At 37.6% G+C, this 22,399-nt stretch overlaps 1 protein-coding gene across 3 annotated transcripts in view; it reads right to left on the bottom strand.

The window, feature by feature from the left end:
* The window catches only part of NELL1 (neural EGFL like 1), an 888,103-nt gene that overhangs the window by 656,019 nt on the left and 209,685 nt on the right, over positions 1–22,399 (bottom strand). For all 3 annotated transcript variants that reach the window (XM_017525920.2, XM_017525921.2, XM_037737557.1), the window contains 4 exons: positions 11,885–11,957; positions 10,804–10,886; positions 2,374–2,508; positions 1,325–1,427 (listed from right to left, as the gene is read on the bottom strand). In XM_017525920.2, the coding sequence (XP_017381409.1) occupies positions 1,325–1,427; positions 2,374–2,508; positions 10,804–10,886; positions 11,885–11,957 (394 nt within the window). The remainder of the gene's footprint in view (positions 1–1,324; positions 1,428–2,373; positions 2,509–10,803; positions 10,887–11,884; positions 11,958–22,399) is intronic.

Here is a 22,399-nt window from a genome sequence, read left to right as displayed (position 1 = left end):
TTGTATTTTTAGTAGAGATGGAATTTTGCCATGTGGGCAGGCTGGTCTCAAACTCCTGACCTCAGGTGATCCACCCACCTCGGCCTCCCAAAGTGCTGGGATTACAAGCGTGAGCCACCGCACCTGGCCCCCTAATAGTTTTTCAACTTCTTCCTCTGCCGAAGAATATCAAGAATGAAAACAAATAATCTGTACCTACTAACAACTCTCTCCATCATGGGATCAAATGATAATTCAATATCCAGACACTTGAGCTGCCTATATTGCCAGACATGACTTCCAAACACTCTTAGAACAGAAATAAGAAAGTTCTTCTCTTTAGACCAACTCCAAGTACATCCTCCAGAGCAATAGGTGTAGTGTGCCAACCATAAAAAGAAGGAAGATTACAAAGTTTCTTTTTGAAAAGTTCAACAATTATTTGGGCTGCTGCGACCCACTTTCACTGCTATTCCCACTTTTAGTGTCATAATAGGTGACATGCTGTTTCTGGCAGAATGATAGACCACTGTGCTTTGAAGGCTACTGACATTGTTTGTTTTTCTTTTGGCAGATAAATGACCTTGAAATTACCCATAATGTATACATGTCCAACCAGAACTCTCCTTTTCTGTAGAGGACCATACGGATTGGTAAAAAGCCTGTGGGCTTTGTAATCAACAGAACTAGTTTTCTGTCTCATCTCCGCCACTAACCAGCCTCGTGATCTTGGTAAGTTAATGTCCCTAAGCCTCTGCTTCCTGTAAAATAGGGATAATAATAATAATACCCACCTAAATGGTTGCTGTGAGAATTCACTGAGCTAATAGAATTAAAGCATCCAGCACAGTATACAGCACATACCACATGTTCTAAATGACAGCCTCAGTATTTTAACTGAATTTCATCTCGGAGTTCCTAACAAAGGCCACTTAATAACAGGAGAATCCAGCCAAAATACAGAATCTGGCCTTTGACTTGATCATTTAGAATGAGGGGACTGAAGCCTATGGAGCTCTGAATTTGTGAATTTACAGATCAGCCTCACCCAGTTGTCTGACCCTGGACAAGTGATTTAATCCCTGTGAACACAAGTTCCTTCCACATAGAATGAAAAAAGAATAGTAATCACAGTTTATGTGAGGATTAAAAAAAAAAAATAGCCCAAGTTAAGTATCTGCCATATTGTAAGTGATTAAAATATTGTGGCTCTTCTTATCACATATTTAATGTTATATCAACTGCCAATGTTTCATTTCATCAATGTCAATCAATTGAGTCCAGAAAAGCAGGGAAAATAAATAAATTTCACAATGCAGACAGTCGACCTTCAGTCAGTACTTACGTCGGCAGACCTTACAGCACTGGCCAGCAATGTGCACTGGGAGGGAGTCTGGGGAGCAATTGAGAGGGGGACACGACATCCTTCGGCATTCCACGGCACCACTCTGAGGAAGGAAGGACATGGAACATAATCTCAGAAGTATCCTTTGATAGCTCCTGTTGTGGAGATCACTCAACTTTCATCCCGGAAACCTCATCAGGGAAACAGAAGCAGTATTAGAATTCCCAGTCCACTCCAGGACCACAAATAAAGTGTTTTCTCCAGCCCAACTGACCCGTACCACCTCAATTACTTTTCTGAAATACATCACTGGTTTCATCCTACCTGCCCATGTGGGCTAAGCAGATTATGCAGAAAACAAAAAGTCTATTTTTATAAGAATATAAATAACACATTTGCAGACCCTGTCAATCATTTCTCAGGCTCTAACAATCTGTTTTGTATTTTCCTGGACAAACAATGGCATTCTTCAGATATTTATCAAATAATTTCAACTGGACAGAGTTTCCATACTAATTTTTGGAGGGAGCTGTTATAATTCTCTGAAACAGATGAAGGGATATACAGATACTGGATATCCTGACAGTCAGTGAGTTAGGGAGAAAATGATTTGCAATTCTCTGAATCAGGTGATAGATACACTTTGGAAAAGACAATAAAAACACATAGAGAATAATTAAACTCTCTTTTTAAAGTTATTCTGGTTGTAAATAAGGCTAACCATTAGGTTGTCTGAAAATCAAAGGAGTCCCTTCTTTCCACTATATTCCAACCTTCAAACTCCAAACACTGTATTACTTAACAAAAATATTAAATCAAATTAGAGCATGCTGGCCAGGAAAAGCAGATTTTAATTTCCAAGTATTCATATAAGACATGACCCTTTTCCAGCGTTGCTTCACAATTGCTCATATGACTAGTAGATGCTAGGTAAAAAGGTAATAATTCTTAGAGTTAACATTATTTATTAAAGAACCAGGTTACTCTATAATTATCAAACCTGTCCCTTTAAAACTATTTTTACTGCATTTATTTACAAAGAGGCTTACTTTGCAAGTGCAGTTCCTGCAATGGTCACCATCTACCCAAGAGTCTTGGTCTCGATAGAGCAGTCCACTCACTTGACAGGTCTTCTCACAATGACAGTTTTCCAATTGACTAAGTCTTGTCTCTGCATAATTTAGCTGCAAACAAGAGTTACTGAATGTAGTTTCTGTAATTCAATTGCATCGTCCTAACAATGCTAATAGCAACAAGAATAAAAAATCCATGCAAGAAGTGAAAAAAATGCTCAGAACAGTTCACTGGTTCTTAGCATTATCTGTTTTTTGTTTTTTTTATTTTTTTACACAAGGTGGAATCACTCTAAATTGAAGACATATTGGCTATCATGGTCTAATGAATACCAAATGAGACATTAAAATGTATCTTAGGAACCTCATGAGTGTTCATAAACGTGTGTGCTTTCAGTTCAAGCCCACACAAAAACACTCATAATGAATTTGTTCTCAAGGACTCATTATGATTTTTACAGGAGATCTAATCAGGAACTCCGAGGCACTTAAATTTATCTCCCACTATCCTCTCTATGTTCTTCACACACTAACTAGAATGTCATGGTTTACAAACTAGGAAGTCACTGTGTTCTATCTGATGAAAAATTCTGGAGAGCTGGGGCAAGAAAAAAAGAGAAGTCGTAAGAGGATCGCCGAGACAGAATGCCCCAGGAATTCACTTTTGTGCTTAGAAGATCAGGAGAAGTAACCAAACCCCCAGGTAAGATCAGAATTTTATACAATAACCTTTTTTTTAATTTTTCTAGGCCACCCAGTATTGTCAATAATCACAGAGTCTTAGACTTTCCCGCTGGAAAGGGATTATAAAGCTTGAATATCCTCATAAGAAACTTCAAGTGATTATCTAGCCTTTGCACATCTCCAGTGGAGGAACATTTATCTTCCAAGGAAGGCCATTTTTTTCAGTTAGCTCTCAATGTTTGAAACATTTTTCTTGGTTTTGGCTGTGAAATCTTTTTTTTTTCTTTTTCCTGCCATATCTAGCTTTTCATCGTAACCCATCCTGACAAACCTAATCCTCACCATTTGAGGTTATCCTGTCCTCCCGACCACACCTGGCACCACCAGGTTCGCGTAACCACTCCTCTTGATATCATTCCAAGCCTCTCTTCTGATTGCTTTCATACAGCCTACTCCAGTTTACCTTCAAAAACATGGTGCAAAAAAACCTTAAATACAGCACTTTGATATGATCTGTCTACTGTCACATCCATGCAACAGAGTGACTCACCCAACAGTGATATTACTCTCCCCTTCCTTTCTTTTCATAGACACCACCAAGATTAAAAACCAAATATCGGCCAGGCGCAGTGGCTCACACCTGTAATCCCAGCACTTTGGGAGGCCGAAGCAGGCAGATCATGAGGTCAAGAGATTGAGACCATCCTGGCCAACATGGTGAAACCTCAACTCTACTAAAAAATACAAAAATTAGCTGGGCATGGTGGTCCATGCCTGTAGTCCTAGCTACTCAGGAGGCTGAGGCAGGAGAATTGCTTGAACCCAGGAGGCAGAGGGTGCAGTGAGCTGAAATTGTGCTGCTGCACCCCAGCCTGGCGCCTGGCAACAGAGTGAGACTCTGTCTCAAAAAAACAAACAAACAAAAATACCAAATATCATTTCCCAGAAAATTATCTGAGTTTCTCTTTTCCTTCTCAATCATGCTTATACTTTCATGTCTTGAGTACTTTCCCCATAGAGGAAATCGATTGAACCTTTGATCTAACTAGGATTATTTTGAGCCACTACTTTAGATATAATAGATGAACCTAAGGAATGACTTCCACCGTCTTTCCACATTAACTATGGTTCCGTTTCATACACATTCCTCTGAATTACTCATACCAGAACTACCCTCTGGAAATGAAATCCACATGTAATTCTAACCTTTGCTTTTGTCATGTATTCCATCCTCTTCTTCCAAGCTTTTGGGATTTCTCAAGAAAATTTGTCCCTGTCTGCCTTTTGTGGGTGATAGCAAAGAGCAGAAAAAACAACAAATAGGATCTTAGACCAACCACCATGCACCATGGGCAGCCCCTAAAGAACTAAGAGTTGACTCTGCCTGAAATATCAGCTTACTATTACATTTTCTAATAGGCATGATCTTCTAGAAATGTATGTTTCATTTAAAACTCTAGCCAAGGCCAGGCATAGTGGCTCATGCCTATAATCCTAGCACTTTGGGAGGCCAAGACGGGCACATCACCCAAGGTCAGGAGTTGGAGACCAGCCTGGCCAATATGGCAAAACCCTGTCTCTACTAAAAACACACACACAAAAAAAATAGCCAGGTGTGGTGGCATGTGCCTGTAATCCCAGCTACTCTATAGGCTGAGACATGAGAATTACTTGAACCCAGGAGGTGGAGATTGCAGTAAGCCAAGATTGTGCCATTGCACTCCAGCCTGGGTAACAGAGCTATACTCCATCTCAATTAATTAATTAATTAATTAAACAAAACTCTAGCCTAATCATAGAGTTTATAGAATCTATGATAATTAAGTTCTTTGGGAATGCTTTAGGAAACAGATAAAAATACACTTTTGAGTTTGGTGATAGTCTTGGATACTGAGGGATGATGGCATATGATTTGGCCACTTGCAGATACCAAAATCTGAAAATGTTCAAGGCCTTTATATAAAATAGCATACCTTGCTCATAACATACTCACATTCTCCTACATAGTTTAAATCATCCCTATATAACTTATAATACCTAATACAATGTCTAGACATCAATTCATTCACATGGATTCAATGCAGTACTCGGTACATGGAAAATTCGAGTTTTGCTTTCTGTAACTTTTTGGAATTTTTTTTTTGAAGATTGTTGGTCCACAGCTGGTTGAATCTACAGATGTGAAACCTCAACAAAAAGAAAGTAACAACTTATCACTTATCTTTACTTCATTTCTAAAACCCCAGTAATTCCTACATAAGGTAGTAACAGATATATGACCTTGGCTTGAACTACAGAGTTGAACCAGATCTGCATTCCTCCTAAAAGGGTCTCTGAACTGTGTACCTTTGTGAGAGGACCCATACCTGCCTTACTCTGAAAACCTGAAACAACTCTGGTGTCTCTGTCATTCCAATAAGGGAACTTCTTAAAGAGTAAATGACCCAAAAGGCAATTCTATATCTATCTGAGCTTTCTTAAAATCCAGGAGCTTGCGTAAGGGCAATAGTGGCAATTTCTAGCACTGTCCCACGAAGCTGAGCTATGCTCACCTACAAAACTCGATTCCAAGGAAAATGTCATTATTAATATAATGAAAGCTATTCTCAAGACTGATTTTGTTTTCCTTCTGAATGTCGTCTTATTTTTAATATTTTTAGCCTTTCCTGACAACATTGAAAAGCCCTATTCTATGTAATAATAAGAGCACATCAAATAGACACAAAGGCAAAGGGATGTTACGGCAAAAAGCTAATTTTTCAAAGATACTTAATGTACCCTCTTGCCTTCCCTTTTGTCCCTGCTAAATCCCAAAACAGCAATAAAGGAGACAACTCTGAATCAAAAAATGAAATACACTTTCTGTCATTGGTATCAGCATGCTGAATTTATACACATTTATTTTCAAAAGCTATTTCTATACTACCTGCCACTTTCTCTAAGAATGTCTGCAGATTCAAAATAGATATGGTATCAACTCTACATCTCTATTCTGTTTTCCTTTTGTTTATGCATTTATCTAAGCAACCATGAACCAATTCATTTATTTCTAACTCTACACAATGAAAAATAGACAGCAAGGCCTTTTTCATCATTGGAGGTCAATGAACAGATCTAAGTGCATTGGTCATGTGGTGAATTGCTTCTTTTCTTTGAAATATCATTTATTTGGTATTTGCTATATGAAAGGGAAAAGGAAACTTCCATTGTTAAACATTTAAGCTTAATTGAAAAATCATTATTGAATTCCTCAAACAATGAAAGTCTCAGAAGTAAAGACGTTACAAGCTTAAATGCCACTCCAAATGTGGCTTGATTTGCATACATAGATTTGTCAAAGATTTAAGCAGAAGTAACCAAGAAAGTTCCAGTCTTCAGTATATCTTTTTTCTGAGCTTGAAGTCAGAATGGGATTACAGTGCAGGTGGGATCTGATAGCAGGACAGAGCCTGATCTTATCACAATGTACCCAGCAGGTAGGTAGTTCCCACAACATCTAAACTACCTGAGAGAACATTCAGAGTAATATAGGGGAGTGGCTGACACTTGTAGATCACTAAGGGAGATGTCAGAGAACAAAAAAAAAGGGGGGGATACTACTTGAGATAGCAGCCCCATTTCTTCTCTGCCTTAAAAAAATATAGTTATGCCAAAATGCCAGAATTCCTCAAGAGAGCTCTTAACTAGCCTGACCTCTGTCACCTGAATGTGAGTGCAGGCTGCTCTCATGATCTGTCCTGCATCAAGCAAGGGCACCATCATTTGCAAGCATCCCTAACCCTAAAAGGGGAAAAGGAACAATAAGCTCTCCTACACAGACCCCTGGGCTGATCTGGTATCTACATCTATTTGGTTTGATCTTACTTTGGCTACCAATTTTTATCCAGCTTATACACTGAGCTTCCTCTCTGGAAGGACTCTAGGACTTCCACCTTGACCCAAAAGGAAGGATTTCCTGCTGTTTGCCAGAACTCCTAGGCTAGGGTCTTGCCAGCAATGCACAGGCTCTGCCAGATTTACTGATTTCAAGTCACTGGGGAAGATGTGCATTTTCTTAGGGACCATTTTCTCTAAGGAACCATCATCCCACCATGGTTGTCTATATTTTCTAGGTTTAAGAGTATAAATAGCAGCAGCCACCACCTATTGAATGGCATTTCTGTGGCATGCAGCAAAACTCATTTGCCTGGGCTCACAGAATCTTTACAAGAGCAGGAATAATTGCCACCATTTTACATATGGGAAAACAGATGCTGAACCTTATTCAAGGCTACAAACATCCAAGAAAATGATAAAATAGAGACTCAGAATCATATCAGCCCGACTTCAAAGCCCATTCTCAATCTCTACTATGACCTACATGACTGTATACTCATCTTAATCAGAACTGCTGGACAACTCAAAACAAACCTCTAAAGCTTAGCTCAAACCCCATTAACTAAATTCTGCCACAACAGGCCTATTTAACTAAAGATAAAGACTCGGCCCAGATAAATTTAGTGCCATAGCATTCTCTTTGCATCTGGGAACCACATTCAAGTTTGTCTAACATCTCCAGTCTCCACCTCCTTCCATCTGCCAAAAGGGTGAGTTACACTTCTGCCTCCACCAATGGCAGACCACATAAGCTGAACCAACTAAACTGCTGTATTTGATATATAAATTAAAACTTTTGAAAAGTGTCACAGAGCTAATATAAAAGGAAGAAAGTCACAGAGGCCAAAACAAAGTGACTGCAGGGCTTCCAGGAAATAAGTGAACACCCAAGACAACAATCCTGAAGATTTCTAATGAAATGCAGAGCCCTTGAGCTTCCACCCTGATGGCTACACAGGATATAGCAGGGCAGAGTTGGGGAACAGTATCTTCCCAAGATGAGTATCTTAAAGGAAACTCTTCTATAAAGGTTTGGCACTAACATCTGATACCCTCAGTCTTAGATTGAACGAAACGAAGGAGGCTTGTACAAGGCACAGAAAGCAAGCTTTCATGTTCAGACCTTGCCACCAGATAGAAGGAAAAAAAAAAAAAAAAACTTCCTTGAAAATCTTTGAAGAGTCCTTTCCTGAGACTTCACCTGGCCTATCCTAGGTGTCGCAGTGTGACTCTGAGCAATCTGTCTGCTCTGAAAATACTTACATAGATAATGTCAAAGAATTTTTACATATTTCCAAGGAAAACAAGCAGCTCATAGCCAGAAGGGTGCATTAAGAGACCTTGTTCTTAAAAAATAATAATAAAATAGTACAATAAAAAAGAGACCTTGCTCTTGCCATAACCTTCCTTTTTGAAAATTTACTGTAAGTTCTATGTTCACACATTTCATTCTCAACAGCTGAAAACTTTAGTTCAGCTCAATAAAATGATCAAACATTCATTTCTCTTTTCCTCTCTTTTTATTTGCTCATTCTTGGTAATATCTCCATCCTTCTGCCAGTGGATGGAGAGGGTTAGAAAGAGTAATTAATATTACTCCCTATTTATATCTTCTATCTCTCTTCCTAGCCCTCTCTTGTCAAACCATAAACTTTCTTAGTCATGATTCAACTTTCAGGATCTAACTACCTGAGTTCAGGTCCCAGCTCTGTCATTTACTCTGTTAGGAAAAGTATCAGACCTTCCTGGACCTTAATTAACTCATCTGTAAAGCAGACTAATAAATAAAGCAATCTCAAAGGATTGTGGTAAAGATTAAAGTGACAGTGGATATAAAAGCTTAAGCATTATAACTAATACATAGTAAATGCTTGTATTACCGACTTTTCAGATTCTTTTAGATCAACAGTTGACAAACTGTTGATCTAAGTCAACTGTTGATCTAAAGGTCAGTGGATCAAATCTAGCCCACTACTTATGTACGTCCTCTAACCTAAGAATGGTTTTTACAGTTTTCAACAGTTATAATTTAAATGATTATACTTAAATGAACTAAGTCTATGCCTAATATCCTTGATTTTGCCTCTTGGCTTGCAAGGCCCAAAATTTGCTAGCTGGTCCCTTATGGAAAAAGTTTGCCAACACTTATGCTAGATGATCATCGATTTCAAATTACGCAGCAAAAATGGAAGTAGTTAGTTTTCAAATTGTAATTCTATACACAGTTTGGAAGGAACAGACTTACAAATCTGCCAAAGTGCCAGAAGGAGGTTTAGAAGGTGGATTATACCATTTTCTGCTTGCAATTGCCCACAATTAAATATCTTCTGCCTCACAAATGCCCATTTTACATAATAATGTTTTGAGAATAGAACTCCAAGTGGCTCCTAGATGATGTGTGGCTAAAGAGAAAAATGACATTCTCTACAATGAGAAAAGAATGAGAGCAAATAATGTCCTCAAAGCTGGAAAATGAAGAACCGCAATCACCTGAGACTCAGTGGCACGTTTCTTGTTCCAAAAATTTGGTAGCATGCTAAAATATAATTAACAGTATTGAGATCAAGCTGCTTCAGACAATATGAAATAAAAGCCTCTCTACGACACAAGCTGGGAAAGCAAATAATCACCCGTGTTTCACAATCGCACTGTACTCTGAAGTGAAAAGCTAATGCTTCAGATCTGAACCTCAGTCTCAATCTTTTTCTTACAAAAGCTTTCCATCTCTCCTTTCCAGACAAAAGGGGGCTTGACTTGGCCAAAAACCCAGTTTGAAATAGAAACATTGTCTTCAGCAGCACAGTCTATGGTCCAAAATATAGCCTTATCTCCCAAACACTTACCAACCCACCAATTTTTTTGTACATGCCATGGCTGATGGTAGGGAGCAATCTTAGCCGCAGGTATAATAGGATTAATGTATCATTTTCACTGTTATTAAAATTCTTCCTTATGCAGGGTATAATGTCTCTTAGGCCCAACCTAATTCTTTCTTCGCCCTAGGCCGGAACTCATGTCCATGACTGATCGGTATCATAACAACAGCATTAGCCACATTTTCTATTTTTTCAGTGTCTTTTTCAACAAGGCTCAGGGCTTTCTATTATGAATATACACTTTATGAATATATATATTAAAGGCCTTAGTTATTTACACATTTGGCTCTGCCACTCAATATGAACATATCTAGGGTAGAAAGCATATCTTGCTCACCATTGCCTCTTTGTGCCTAACACAGTGCACAGCAAACAGCAGATCCTCAAAAGATGCTTGTTAAGTGGATGATGGAATGGAGAGGAGGAAAAGGTGCAGAGTTATAAAACCAAAGGTGTTGAAAGGCAAATTTGCCTCCTTTGCTGTTTAATTCAGGACCAGCCTTGAAATGAATTATACATTAAAAATGTAATATAATGCCTTCCTTTGACAGTAATCTGTTCCTAACAAGAGCTATTTTGCCCCATCTGATTATTTGCAATTATTCTTACATCCGAAATGCATTCGCTTTTAAGAGCACTGGCTCTGACCATAGATCATCTTACAGTGTTACTACTTTAATAGCCATTGGGCAAATTCCTTTTCCACTCCCGTGGAATCTACAGTGATACATATTGCCTCTTGCTTCCAAACATTTTTCAAGTAAACATTATGATACAGCTTAATAGCACCAAAGACAGGAATGGTTATGTTTACTATTGGTAGTCCTATTTTGAGTAAGAATAAACCATTTTTGTAGTAACATATAGCAGATGCCAAGGCTAAAAATGTTTCCATTATAACATATCACTCCAAATTCCAGATAGGACAGAAAAAGAAATGAAACATCACATGTGAAATTTCGATACCTACTTTTGCAGTCATCTTGGCCAAAAGCTCTTGTAAATCCATTATTCCTTGCACCAGGCTTAAGAAATCACTGCAGGTTGGGCAAGCTCAATAAAGAAAATATAAAATATATATTTATATTGTGCTAATATGAGAAATAAAATTTTAAAACAGTAGATATGTGACTATGTAGAAGAGTTTTGGGGAGCTTTTTGGTTAATATTGCTTCAAAATTTGAGTGAAATCACAGAAGATTTCAGGTCTGGATCTTTTCCTACTTTAATAAGCAAAAAGAAAAGAACAGGAAAAAGGCACTGTTAACTAAGAAAATAAGGCAACATGACATTTTAAAGTTAAAATTAAACTCTCATTTCTATAGAGAGGCAACTGAAAAACTGTGAACTATCACAGAAGAAAAAGTAAACTCTCATGCAGGTCAAGGATTTTAAAGAATAGGTTTTTAAAAATATATATTATATTAAACATATCTTTCTATATCCACCTGTAGAACATGCTGATGTAACCCTCTTCTTTTCAAATTTTAATTCAGTAAATGATATAGGTTGGCTGCATCCCCACTCAAATCTCAACTTGAATTGTAGCTCCCATAATTCCTACATCTGGGAGGGACCCAATGGGAGATAATTGAATCATGAGGGTGGTTACTCCCATACTATTCTCATGTTAGTGAATAATTCTCACAAGATCTGATGGTTTTATAAGGGGTTTCCCCTTTCACTTGGCTCTCATTCTCTTTGCCTGCCACCATGTAAGATGTGACTTTGCTCCTGTTTTGCCTTCCACCGTGATTGCGAGGCCTCCCCAGCAATGTGGAACTGTGAGTCAATTAAACCTCTTTCTTTCACAAATTACCCAGTCTCAGGTACGTCTTTATCAGCAGTATGAGAACTGACTAAGACAATAAATGATACATATTTTTTAAAGACACAGAATTATATAATATAGATAATAAGTTCTCTTTCACTATCCCCAGCATCTCAGAAGTCAACACTATAAACAATTTGTGTCTGTCTTTCCAGATGTGTTTCTCTGATATGATCAACAAGTTATATAATATATCAAAATGCTTTAAGTTGCTACTTACTGCGATTTAGATTTGGACACTGTGTTATATATCCATTTGGCATAAAGATGATCTTCCCATCTTGGATGATCCCCTTGATAATAGAAAAGACAGGTGGCAATCAAGATTACAGTGACCAGCTATGGTCCCTATACAATCACATATTCTTGGCAGGTCAGATTATTTTTCAACAAAATTGATTCATTCAAAGGTTGAGTTGCCCTTAGTACATACTAAACCACTCTAAAGCATCCTGCTTTAGGAATCTTGAATTGTACATTTATGTGGAGAAAGCTACAATTAGTTACCACTAGTTAATGCCAATTATATATTGTAGTACCAAAGATACATCAGTAAAAAGTATTGATTCAATAAAAATTCTCTTTAATGCCCTAATCATCCTGGAACATTTAATGCTGCTGATTTACAGAATTTTTAAAGTGGAAAGAAATATAATAGAAATATATTAGGCTAAAATTTTTCTACTGATTTAGCCAAGGAAATAAAATTAGACATTGGGAAAATTTCATAACAATCTTTGTTCCTCAACTAATTGAGTAACGTTTAAGTCTTTCTTGATGAATCTTAAGACAAGAGTAAAAGGTTGTCTTTTAATTCTGTAATTCAGTCTGGAAGAATAGCCCAAATTTAAGAAAGTCATCAGGGCTGTCATCTCTCAATGAAAATATTGACTTGGCTTTTGAATTTTTCAAGTTGAATTTCAAGATTCTGTTGTTAGGGTTTTTTTCTGATTTGATGGCAGAGATATTACAAAACAGATGGAAGATGTGCAAGCTGGTTCAGAATATTGAGCTTAATCTATAAATAAAATATAGGCTTAAGATAGTGCTGCAAGTATTTCAGAGGGAGTAGCATTTAACATTTATGTGCTCATCTTCTAAACAGCAGAATGCTGTTTTTGGCTTATTATTTCAAGAAAAAATATTAATTGGAAATATTAATAGAAATACCAGGATCATAGCACCTCTTCCACAGAATTATGTATGTTTATTAACCTCTTTCTCTTCAAGGATGATGCAGTGTTTGTGATTACGAGAAAAGACAGTTTCACTATGGGGAAGAAGTTTCTGCCACTATTCCTCAATATTAATTCATAATCTCTTGCAGAGGAGTACCAGGGAGCAATTAATGGAGCACAATCTAAATGAATTATCTTCTCTCTCAGATGAAGTTGCTCAGTATTTCAAAACAAATTAACTCCTTTGAGAGGATAGCATACCTTCAAGCACACATAGCAATTTGAGACAAGCATGGATTAGAAGTCAGAGAACCTGGGTTCAAGTTCTGGATCTGTCTCTAGCTAACTAGGTAGACTTAGCAATAAGTTAGCCACCTTCTATGAGCCCCAGTTGCTTCACTTGGAAAGGAAGTGCTAGATAAAAAAGCTAAAGATCCACCCAGCATTCATGTTCTAGGTCAATGAAAGAGGCCTCCAAACTGAAATTGTCACATTTTAGATATCTATGCTCATTAGTTTTCAAATAATAATTTAAAAAAAAAGAATCTGAACAGACAAAACTGTAGATTTCTATCTCATGGATTTCCTGGAACATGGAAAACTTCAGCACCAAAACAGGCTCCTAGGCAAACCAGGACAGCTGGTTACCCTAGGTGATATGGAATTAGTGGAAGCATATGTACCAGAAAAAGGGCGGATCCATACCTATTCATCAGAAGACCCTGCATTATTTTTATCATCTATGGAAAGGGTACTCAGAAACCTGGAGCATATGTGTCATAGTGTTAAATACCTCTCCAAAAACAAATTGAAAATTCATTTTAAAATGATACCTTATCCCACTTAATCCTATAGAAAGAAAATACAGCACACAGCAGTTTTCCTTTTCCTTTCCAAGTGACTTTACTAATTTTAGTGACATCATGAATTACAAATCACCTGCCCTCACACCTTTCCTCTATCTGTATCTCTCCTTACTTCTGTCTTTCCACTTTTAATCTCTGGCACCTGTGTGTGTATGCTACATAGATCATTAGGTGAAGGTCAATAATGTTGACTTGAACAAAAAACAGAATAAAAGCTGACAGCTTCCCAATGCTCATTAACACAAAAACCCAAAGCATTTGGTATTTTTTTATGAAGAAAGGTCATAGAGGTGAGCCCACATACTGGCATGAAAATTTGTTCTTGCCAAATGAATCAAGACGAGAATGTTAATCTATTTGAATGGTTGTAAGTCAATGCTGGATTAAAAGAAAAGTGGCGATACACTACAGATACCACTTACAATCTAAAGACGCCTGAGTGCATGTGTGTGTATGCATGTGACTACACACATTTATGTATATCCCAGCACCTTCCCCAGAATAAGAACCAGAAGGTCTGGCATTAAATTGCTATATGGACAATTTACTGCCAGGACATTTGCTGATAAAAGAAACATTTGCTAAGCATGTAGTTTTCTTCAGAGAACTACAAAAGGGATTTTATAATGTATAAAACCATAAAGGAACTCAGCTTTATTTCTCTCACAAAAAAAAAAAAAAAAAAAAATCATCTGTGAGGATTTCCACAGATGAAAATGTGCCTTCAAGCACTACAACTTCTCCCAAAGCAGATAAGGTATAAAAGGTAAAATTTTTATTATTTCTCCTCGTTTAACTCTAAATGTATCTACATTTAACTGAAAAACACAATTCTAGCTGGCCCTGTATTAGCTGACCTCATTTGATCTCATTTTTGCAGACATATGCTCTATTTCATATTATTCATCTTGGCAGTGTTTCTTAAACTTCATGTTCCTGGAGAATCACCTTCAGTATCTGCTTAACATTCAGCTTCTTGTATCAACCCAAAGGATACTGTTTCAGAAGAGTTGGAGTGGGCCCAGAAATCTTCATTTAAAAAAAAAAAAAAAAAAAAAAAAACCTCTTCCAGATGATTCTGATGACTGGTAAAAGGACCCTTTCTGCTCTATTCTAATCATTTGCTCCTTTTGGAACAAGAGGGTTTACTCACTAAAAGTTCACAATGGTTAAAATTATTGCATCCAACTCATATATAAATAGGGTAAAATCTCACTGATTTGTAACTGAATAAAAACCAACAGAATTACTAGATTATATTATAAACACTATGAAGGCAAAAATGATACATTTTCATCTTAGTATCCCCTGGAGTTACTATTGTAGTAGATTTTAAATAGTAAACACAATAAATATTTTAAAGCATCAAATTGTTGAAAATTATACAATATTGAACCACATAATATTGAGCACAGTTAGAACCTATGAAGATCATGTAGGGCATTAGTTGTTTTTGTGTTTTTTTTTTGGCATTAGTTTTTAATTTAAGGTACATATCAGAATTTTGGAAGAGATTAAAAGAACAATCATAGCTATTTGAAAACTTTCTGAAGTCATTTTGATACTTTCTGTAAGAACTACCTATCTAGGACCAGATCACCTGGCATTTGACCTATGAGAAATTTAAGGCTTTGATACTCTAAGTAGCTTTTCTAAAGGATACCTTAATCTTAGGCTATATACTACAGGGCTACTAACTCTTGCAAGCCAAAAATGAATTCTGAGGCCCACAACCATCTGAATGAGCCCTTCCTCTTGGGCAAGGGCATTCCACAGTTTATCTGGAAATCTAGTTCAGGCTGTGATGGAAGAGGGGATTGGGCACGCTTCATTCTATCCCTCCAGCGTTAACATCAACACAGACCTTAAGTCTAACAGGAAACATTTACAATATATTCTCTCTAAAGCCTGCTACTTAGAGGCTTTATCTGCATGATAAAACCTCCTTCTCCACAGCCCCTTATCAGAACCCAGACATTCCTTACTACTGATAACTCTTTCAACTAATAGCCAAACAAAAAAATTTTAAATCTACCTAGGACCTAGAAGTCCCCACCCTTCTAGTTGTTCCACCCTTCCAGGTCAAACCAATGTAAATCTTACATGCATTGATGAAAGTATTCTGTCTCCCTAAGATGTATAAAAGCAAGGTATACCCTCACTGGTGACCTTGGGCACATGTCCTCAGGATCTCCTGAGGTTGTATCATGGGTGCATCCTTAACCTTGGCAAAAAAAACTTCCTCAATTGATTGAGACTTGTTTATAGTTAGCTAGAGACAGATCCAGACACTTTTTGATTTACACTCTAAAACCAGTCACTACAATATGCTGTAGGTAAAAATATATCATTTAAGGGAGCCCCTTAACATGAACTTACAATACGTTGCTACAAAGAGGTCCTGTTAGCAAAATGAGGTTTTGTCTTAATTGTCTTAATAGATACTAATCAAACATGCAAAACTAATTATTTAAGTATTTGCATTAGATGCTAATAATTTGCTAAAACAGTTTTTCAGTGATAGAAAGCAGAGGTCTTTTTAGGTAGCCTAATATCCACCCCCCTATCTTATTTACACTATTAATTTGCTAAACAATCCATTTTCTTATTGTTAGTGTAATGATAAACCCCAGCTGATCTGAGAACCTAAATAAATCCCTAAATAAAAGCTTATTAATTTTGGGCTCTGCAACTATTAGTACTGATGGAAGACAAAAAAATGGATTTTTTTTTCCTTTTGTTTAATCCACCTGTTGCCACCCTGTGCCTTCTGCAGTCAGCTCCCCATGCACTGAAAAATAAATTTGCACCAGGTACACTGTATATTATGGATTTTTAATGTTTAGGAAACTAAATAATGTCCATTATTTCCATCGTTCCTAGAACATTTCTCATTTTGCATTAAGAAATATAGAAAGATGCAATTTAAAAAATTAGAAAATTATCCAATTAGGTCCCTCTTGTGTATGAAATAACTAAGATTAGGCAAGCTCTTCTAAACATGCAGAGCTTTCTGATACAAATGAAAGCAGCTTCACCACCAAACAAATGCTAATTCTTTTTTAATGCTCTTATTTCCCTGCAGATCTCTGTTTACATTGAAGAAAATGGCTCTATTTTTTTTGTATGCTAAAATACTGAAACAAATTGCTTTGAAAGAGAAAGTAAAAAGGGGTGGGAGAGTTTCCTGCAGGGCATGTAAATATATGGATGAAGATGTATTCTGTTTATAAACTGGCAGGGACTCAAGCTTTGGCAACAGGCTAACAAAAAGTAAGACCTGGGAAACTCACAGGGAGGGTTTTCAAAATGCAACCAATCATGTACTTCTGCCCTGAAGACGTTAATAAAATATTCCGGCATGCAAAACAGCCAAGAAAGACACTTGTCGACTTTCATTATGATCAATAAAAACTGTCAGCTCATTAGCATATCATTAGCTGCCCTGCTGTTTCCAAAGTCTTAATGCACAGAAATATTAATCTTCAAATGTGTGAGATTACCCCAGTTCTGTGACTTTCACTTTCTGCATGAAAGGAAAAATAAGAATTAAAGATGGGAGGAATCCAATATATCTTCTTTTTCAATGTGCCTATAAACATATGTTTACCATCTGCGGAATTATGGGAAGCAGCTGAGGTACAAAAAACAGCTGTGGAATTTTTTAAACGTTGTAATCAATTTCACTTCCCAGTGACAGCTCAGCTGTTAAAGGAGACAGTGATGTCCAGGTAAGGGAAAGTTTTCAAATCCAAGTTCACCAGACAGAGACAGACAGAGAAACAGAAACAGGAGAGCCTTAGCTTCTGTGAAAGGCTTTGGAATGAGAAGTTTCCCTAAGGCCTCAATGATTTAGAAACTGTCAGAACACCCAACCCCTGAAGCACATCCTATAACTTATTTTGGTTCACCTGGGCTCATTTTTTTTTATTTTTCACCCTCTGAAATTGTAACAGCATAATCAGCTTAGAATGCATCAAAGGGAAATTGAGTGAGTAGTCGACCATCTTGATAATGAAAATCTATGACAATCAGAAGATTCAGATAAGCCTATCACTACTGGCCAGCTTTTCTCAAATGGATGCTGTTTTGAAGTGAAGAAATCCCCAGCTTGTGTTCTGTGTCTCAGACAGGAATTACCTAATGCTAGAGGATTATGTACCAGGCACCAGGCAAGTGATTCCACCCTCTGCTATTTAATCAGCACCACTTTTTTTGCACTATCCACAAGGATCCACTGGGGTCCAGAAATTAGATTTGGCAAGTGAGGAGCTTTTGCTTTTACTTTGCCTATAAAGCAACATAATAATATTTAAAATAGAGAATAATGTTATTTTAACCTGAAAACACATCACAGACATTTTTTGTTCTGGAGCAATTCAGCAAATGTGGTTGTTGAATCCATGAGGCAGCTTCTACAGGATAAATATCAAAGCCTGGAGCTATGCTGACGCTCACCTGAGAAGTGGCTGCTTCTTTTTCAGGGAGATTTTTGTAGTGTTGAATTGATCAAGAGGTAATGTCTGTAATGAAACACTGACATATTTCTCCTACTCCAGCCATTTCATCTCATAAAAGGATGGCCAGAAGCACTGCCTGGCATCCAGAATTCTAAGGAGAAGATGAGTTTTGAAAGCTGCCCCATGGAAAGCATCTTTGTAAAGAGCCATTCAAGGAGGCCACTCCTACTAGGGAGCAAGAAGAACCGCCTTGCTCTCTAGGAAGATGGGCTGTGTGAAACTGCCATCCCCTTTTGATGTTTCCACTGGGATCACCTATTCTTTGAAGCTGGAAACCCAGAAAAAGACAAATTCTGTCTCCTTGTAGTACTTGATATAGTTAAATATCATGTCTCCTTAATCAACACAGTGGTAAGTTTGGAAACACAGGGTAAGCTCTTAATGAGTATTTGTTAAATGAATGAGCAAAGACTTTGAAATCATAAAGACCTGGGTCTAAATCCCATTTCCATTACTCATGGTCTTTATGAGGTTGGCAACTTCCTTAATCTCCTTGAGTCCAATTGCCTGAGCTATACAATGGGATAAAAATCACTAACTCTTTTTCTGATGGGTAGATTGAAAAAAATTTTTTCCGATTCTGTTGGTTGCCAGTTCACTCTAATGATTGTTTCTTTCGCTGTACAAAAGCTCTGGAGTTTAATTAGGTCCCATTTGTCTATTTTGGCTTTTGTTGCCAATGCTTTTGGTGTTTTAGTCATGAAGTCCTTGCCTATGCCTATGTCCTGAATGGTTTTGCCGAGGTTTTCTTCTAGGGCTTTTATGGTGTTAGGTCTTATGTTTAAGTCTTTAATCCATCTGGAGTTAATTTTAGTGTAAGGTGTCAGGAAGGGGTCCAGTTTCTGCTTTCTGTGCATGGCTAGCCAGCTTTCCCAATACCATTTATTAAACAGGGACTCCTTTCCCCATTGCTTGTTTACCAGACAAATGGCTAATATTCAGAATCTACAAAGAACTAAAACAGATTTACAAGAAAAAAACAAACCCATTCAAAAGTGGGTGAAGGATATGAACAGACACTTTTCAAAAGAAAACATTTATGAGGCCAACAAACATATGAAAAAATGCTCATCATCCCTGGTCATTAGAGAAATGCAAATCAAAACCACATGAAACCACATTGAGATACCATCTCATGCCAGTTAGAACAGCAATCATTTAAAATCTGGGGACAACGGATGCTGGAGAGGATGTGGAGAACTAGGAACACTTTTACACTGCTGGTGGGAGTGTAAATTAGTTCAACCATTGTGGAAGACAGTGTGGCGATTCCTCAAGGACCTAGCAATAGAAATTCTATTTGACCCAGCAATCCCATTACTGGTTATATATCCAAAGGATTATAAATTGCTCTATTATAAAGACACATGCATATGTATGTTTATTGCGGCACTGTTTACAATAGCAAAGACCTGGAACTAACCCAAATGCCCATCAACAATAGACTGGTCAAGGAAAATGTGGCACGTAATACACCATGGAATACTATGCAGCCATAAAAAACGATGAGTTTATGTCCTTTGTAGGGACGTGGATGAATCTGGAAACCATCATTCTCAGCAAACTGACACAAGAACAGAAAACCAAACACCGCATGTTCTCACTCATAGGCAGGTGTTGAACAATGAGAACATGTGGACACAGGGAGGGGAGCATCAACACACACTGGCGTCTGCTGGCGGGGAATAGGGGAGGGACAGCAGGGGGTAGAGAAGTTGGGGAGGGATAACATGGGGAGAAATGCCAGATATAGGTGATAGGGGGATGGAGACAGCAAACCACATTGCCATGTAGGTACCTACGCAATAATCCTCCATGTTCTACACACATGTACCCCAGAACCTAAAGTGATTATATTATATATAATATATTATATTTAATATATTATATTATATATAATCACTTTAGGTTCTGGGGTACATGTGTGTATATATACACACATAGTCACTAATTCAGTAGGATTTCTCTGAAGGTGAAATGTAATTAACTGAGATGATATATGTAGAGCCAAAGTGTGCAACATAGGAAGCATTCAATAACTGCTGGTGCTGTCCTCTACATTCCCATTACCCACCTCTGCAATAAAATGATTGTCCAAGTCTCTGAATACTCTTTGTGTTATCTGTCTGTACCAGCTATTTGAGCTCTTAAGCACAAGTTTCCTTATATCTACAGAGAATAATATACTCATTAAGCTGGAATAGATAATAGGAATAATTGTTCTCTCTCTCTTAATCATATTCTCCCAACTAAAACAGAAATTTTCAAAAGACAGGAAGAGTACCTTCATTTCTACAGTATAGTGTTAAAGATACAGGGAGCATTAAATGCCTAGAAATGCATTTTTATGGGCTTAAATACAAAAAAGCGATGTGGATATGTGTTGTAAACGTACTACGTGCAAGTTGCTTTTAATGCATGTTACATAATCTGCATTACCTTCAAGAAATACATCTCTGGAACTTTACAAATAAGATAGATTCATAACTTGTACATTCATTCATTTTAAGAGTATATTGTCTGCCACTTATGTACCTGGTACTTCTAAGCACTTGCTGAATGAAATAGAGATAGTTCTTACCCTGGTGAAGCTTACCATCTGGAAAGAAAGACCAATAATGAACAAATAAACACCGACATAAACTATGCTCAGGACCTACTATATAATTTGTAGAGTCTCTTGTTCAAAATTTACTAAACAATTGAAGAGCGCAACAGCAGGGCATTAAACTAATCACAGGACCTTTCTAAGCACGACCCCCATGGGACTGCACAGGTTGATGGCCCGTGAAGTCAGTCCCACCTACACTTTCAAACTGTGGTGAGTGTTAGGAAGGAAATGGAGATGTTTCTGTTGGAAAGTATATGATAGAACGACTGCAAATTGATTCCCTGTCTGTACCCATATACCTTGAACAGCTTTGTACACCCTCACATCAAGAGGAGGAGTCTGTTTCCCTACCCCTTAATTCTAGGGCTGGTCTTGTGACTTGCTTTGACCAGTAATGCACTGTGGAAGTGAGTGTGCCAGTTCCCAGCCTAGACCTCAAGAGCCTTGTGAGCATCCACTCTACCTTGAAACATTGCCAAGCACCATGGGAACAAGCCCAGGCTGGCCTATTAGATAATGAAAGACACATGGTCCAGTACCAACATTGCCCCAGACAGGAGTCAATCACCATGTCACCAAGACTATCCCAGATAAGTCAGCCCTTAGCCAATTCCACCAGCCAGCTACAAGAATATGAGTAAATGTAGAGGGAATCAACTAAGCCTGATCCTTATCAACACAATTTTTTCAGGAGATCTGTGAGCTTATTGACATAAACCCCTGAGTTTTGGGGATTTGTTGTGAGGCAATAGCTAACCGATACATGCAATAATGGTGAAGGACCTGCAAAGAGAGGGTAGTCCAGGAAAACATCCATTGCATGTACCCCAGAACTTAAAATTTATAATTAATTTAAAAAGAAGACAGCATTTCAAACAACTGAATAAAAACTGTCAGGTAAAAAGGCTCCGTTATGTTCAAGCAGCTATAAAAAGGGTAGTGTGGCTGAGACATGCTGGGCAGAAAAGAAAATGTCATGAGAGAAAGTTGCAGAGGACAGCAATAACCAGATCTTACACTGATTGACATGCAATAGAGAGTCACTGAAAGGATTTAAGCAACAGAGTAACTTCACTGGCTTCGAAAAGCAAAGTGACACAAGTTCAAAGCTATAATAAAGAGGTAAGTTCAGGATTCAAACACAGATCTCTATCCCTTGGAACCAAGATTCTTTTTCCCAGCCCTAGAGTTCTTGCTATGCTTCTGTCTAAAGCATGTCCCAGAACCAGCAGCATCACCTTCACTTGGCAGCTTGTTAGAAATGAAAGGATTTGGGTCCCAATCTATGTCTACTGAATCAGACTTTGGAAACAGGACCAAGTTACTTGGTTTTTGTTTTTTTCTTTTTCTTCTTTAAAAATTTCCATTAGAAACATTTTAAGTCCACAATTCAGTGGCATTAAATACATTCACAGTGTTATACAACTATCACCACTATTAATCAAACTTTTCTATTGCCTCAAAGAAAAATCTGTAACCATTAAACAGTAACTCCCATGACTCCTGCTCCATCCCCTGTTAACCAATAATCTACTTTCTATCTCAATAAATTTGTCTATT

This window comes from Cebus imitator, unplaced genomic scaffold (assembly GCF_001604975.1).
Source record: "Cebus imitator isolate Cc_AM_T3 unplaced genomic scaffold, Cebus_imitator-1.0 Scaffold39, whole genome shotgun sequence".
NCBI lineage: Eukaryota > Metazoa > Chordata > Mammalia > Primates > Cebidae > Cebus > Cebus imitator.
Note: the sequence above shows the minus strand (reverse complement) of the source record. Positions and strands in the feature narration are given on the sequence as shown.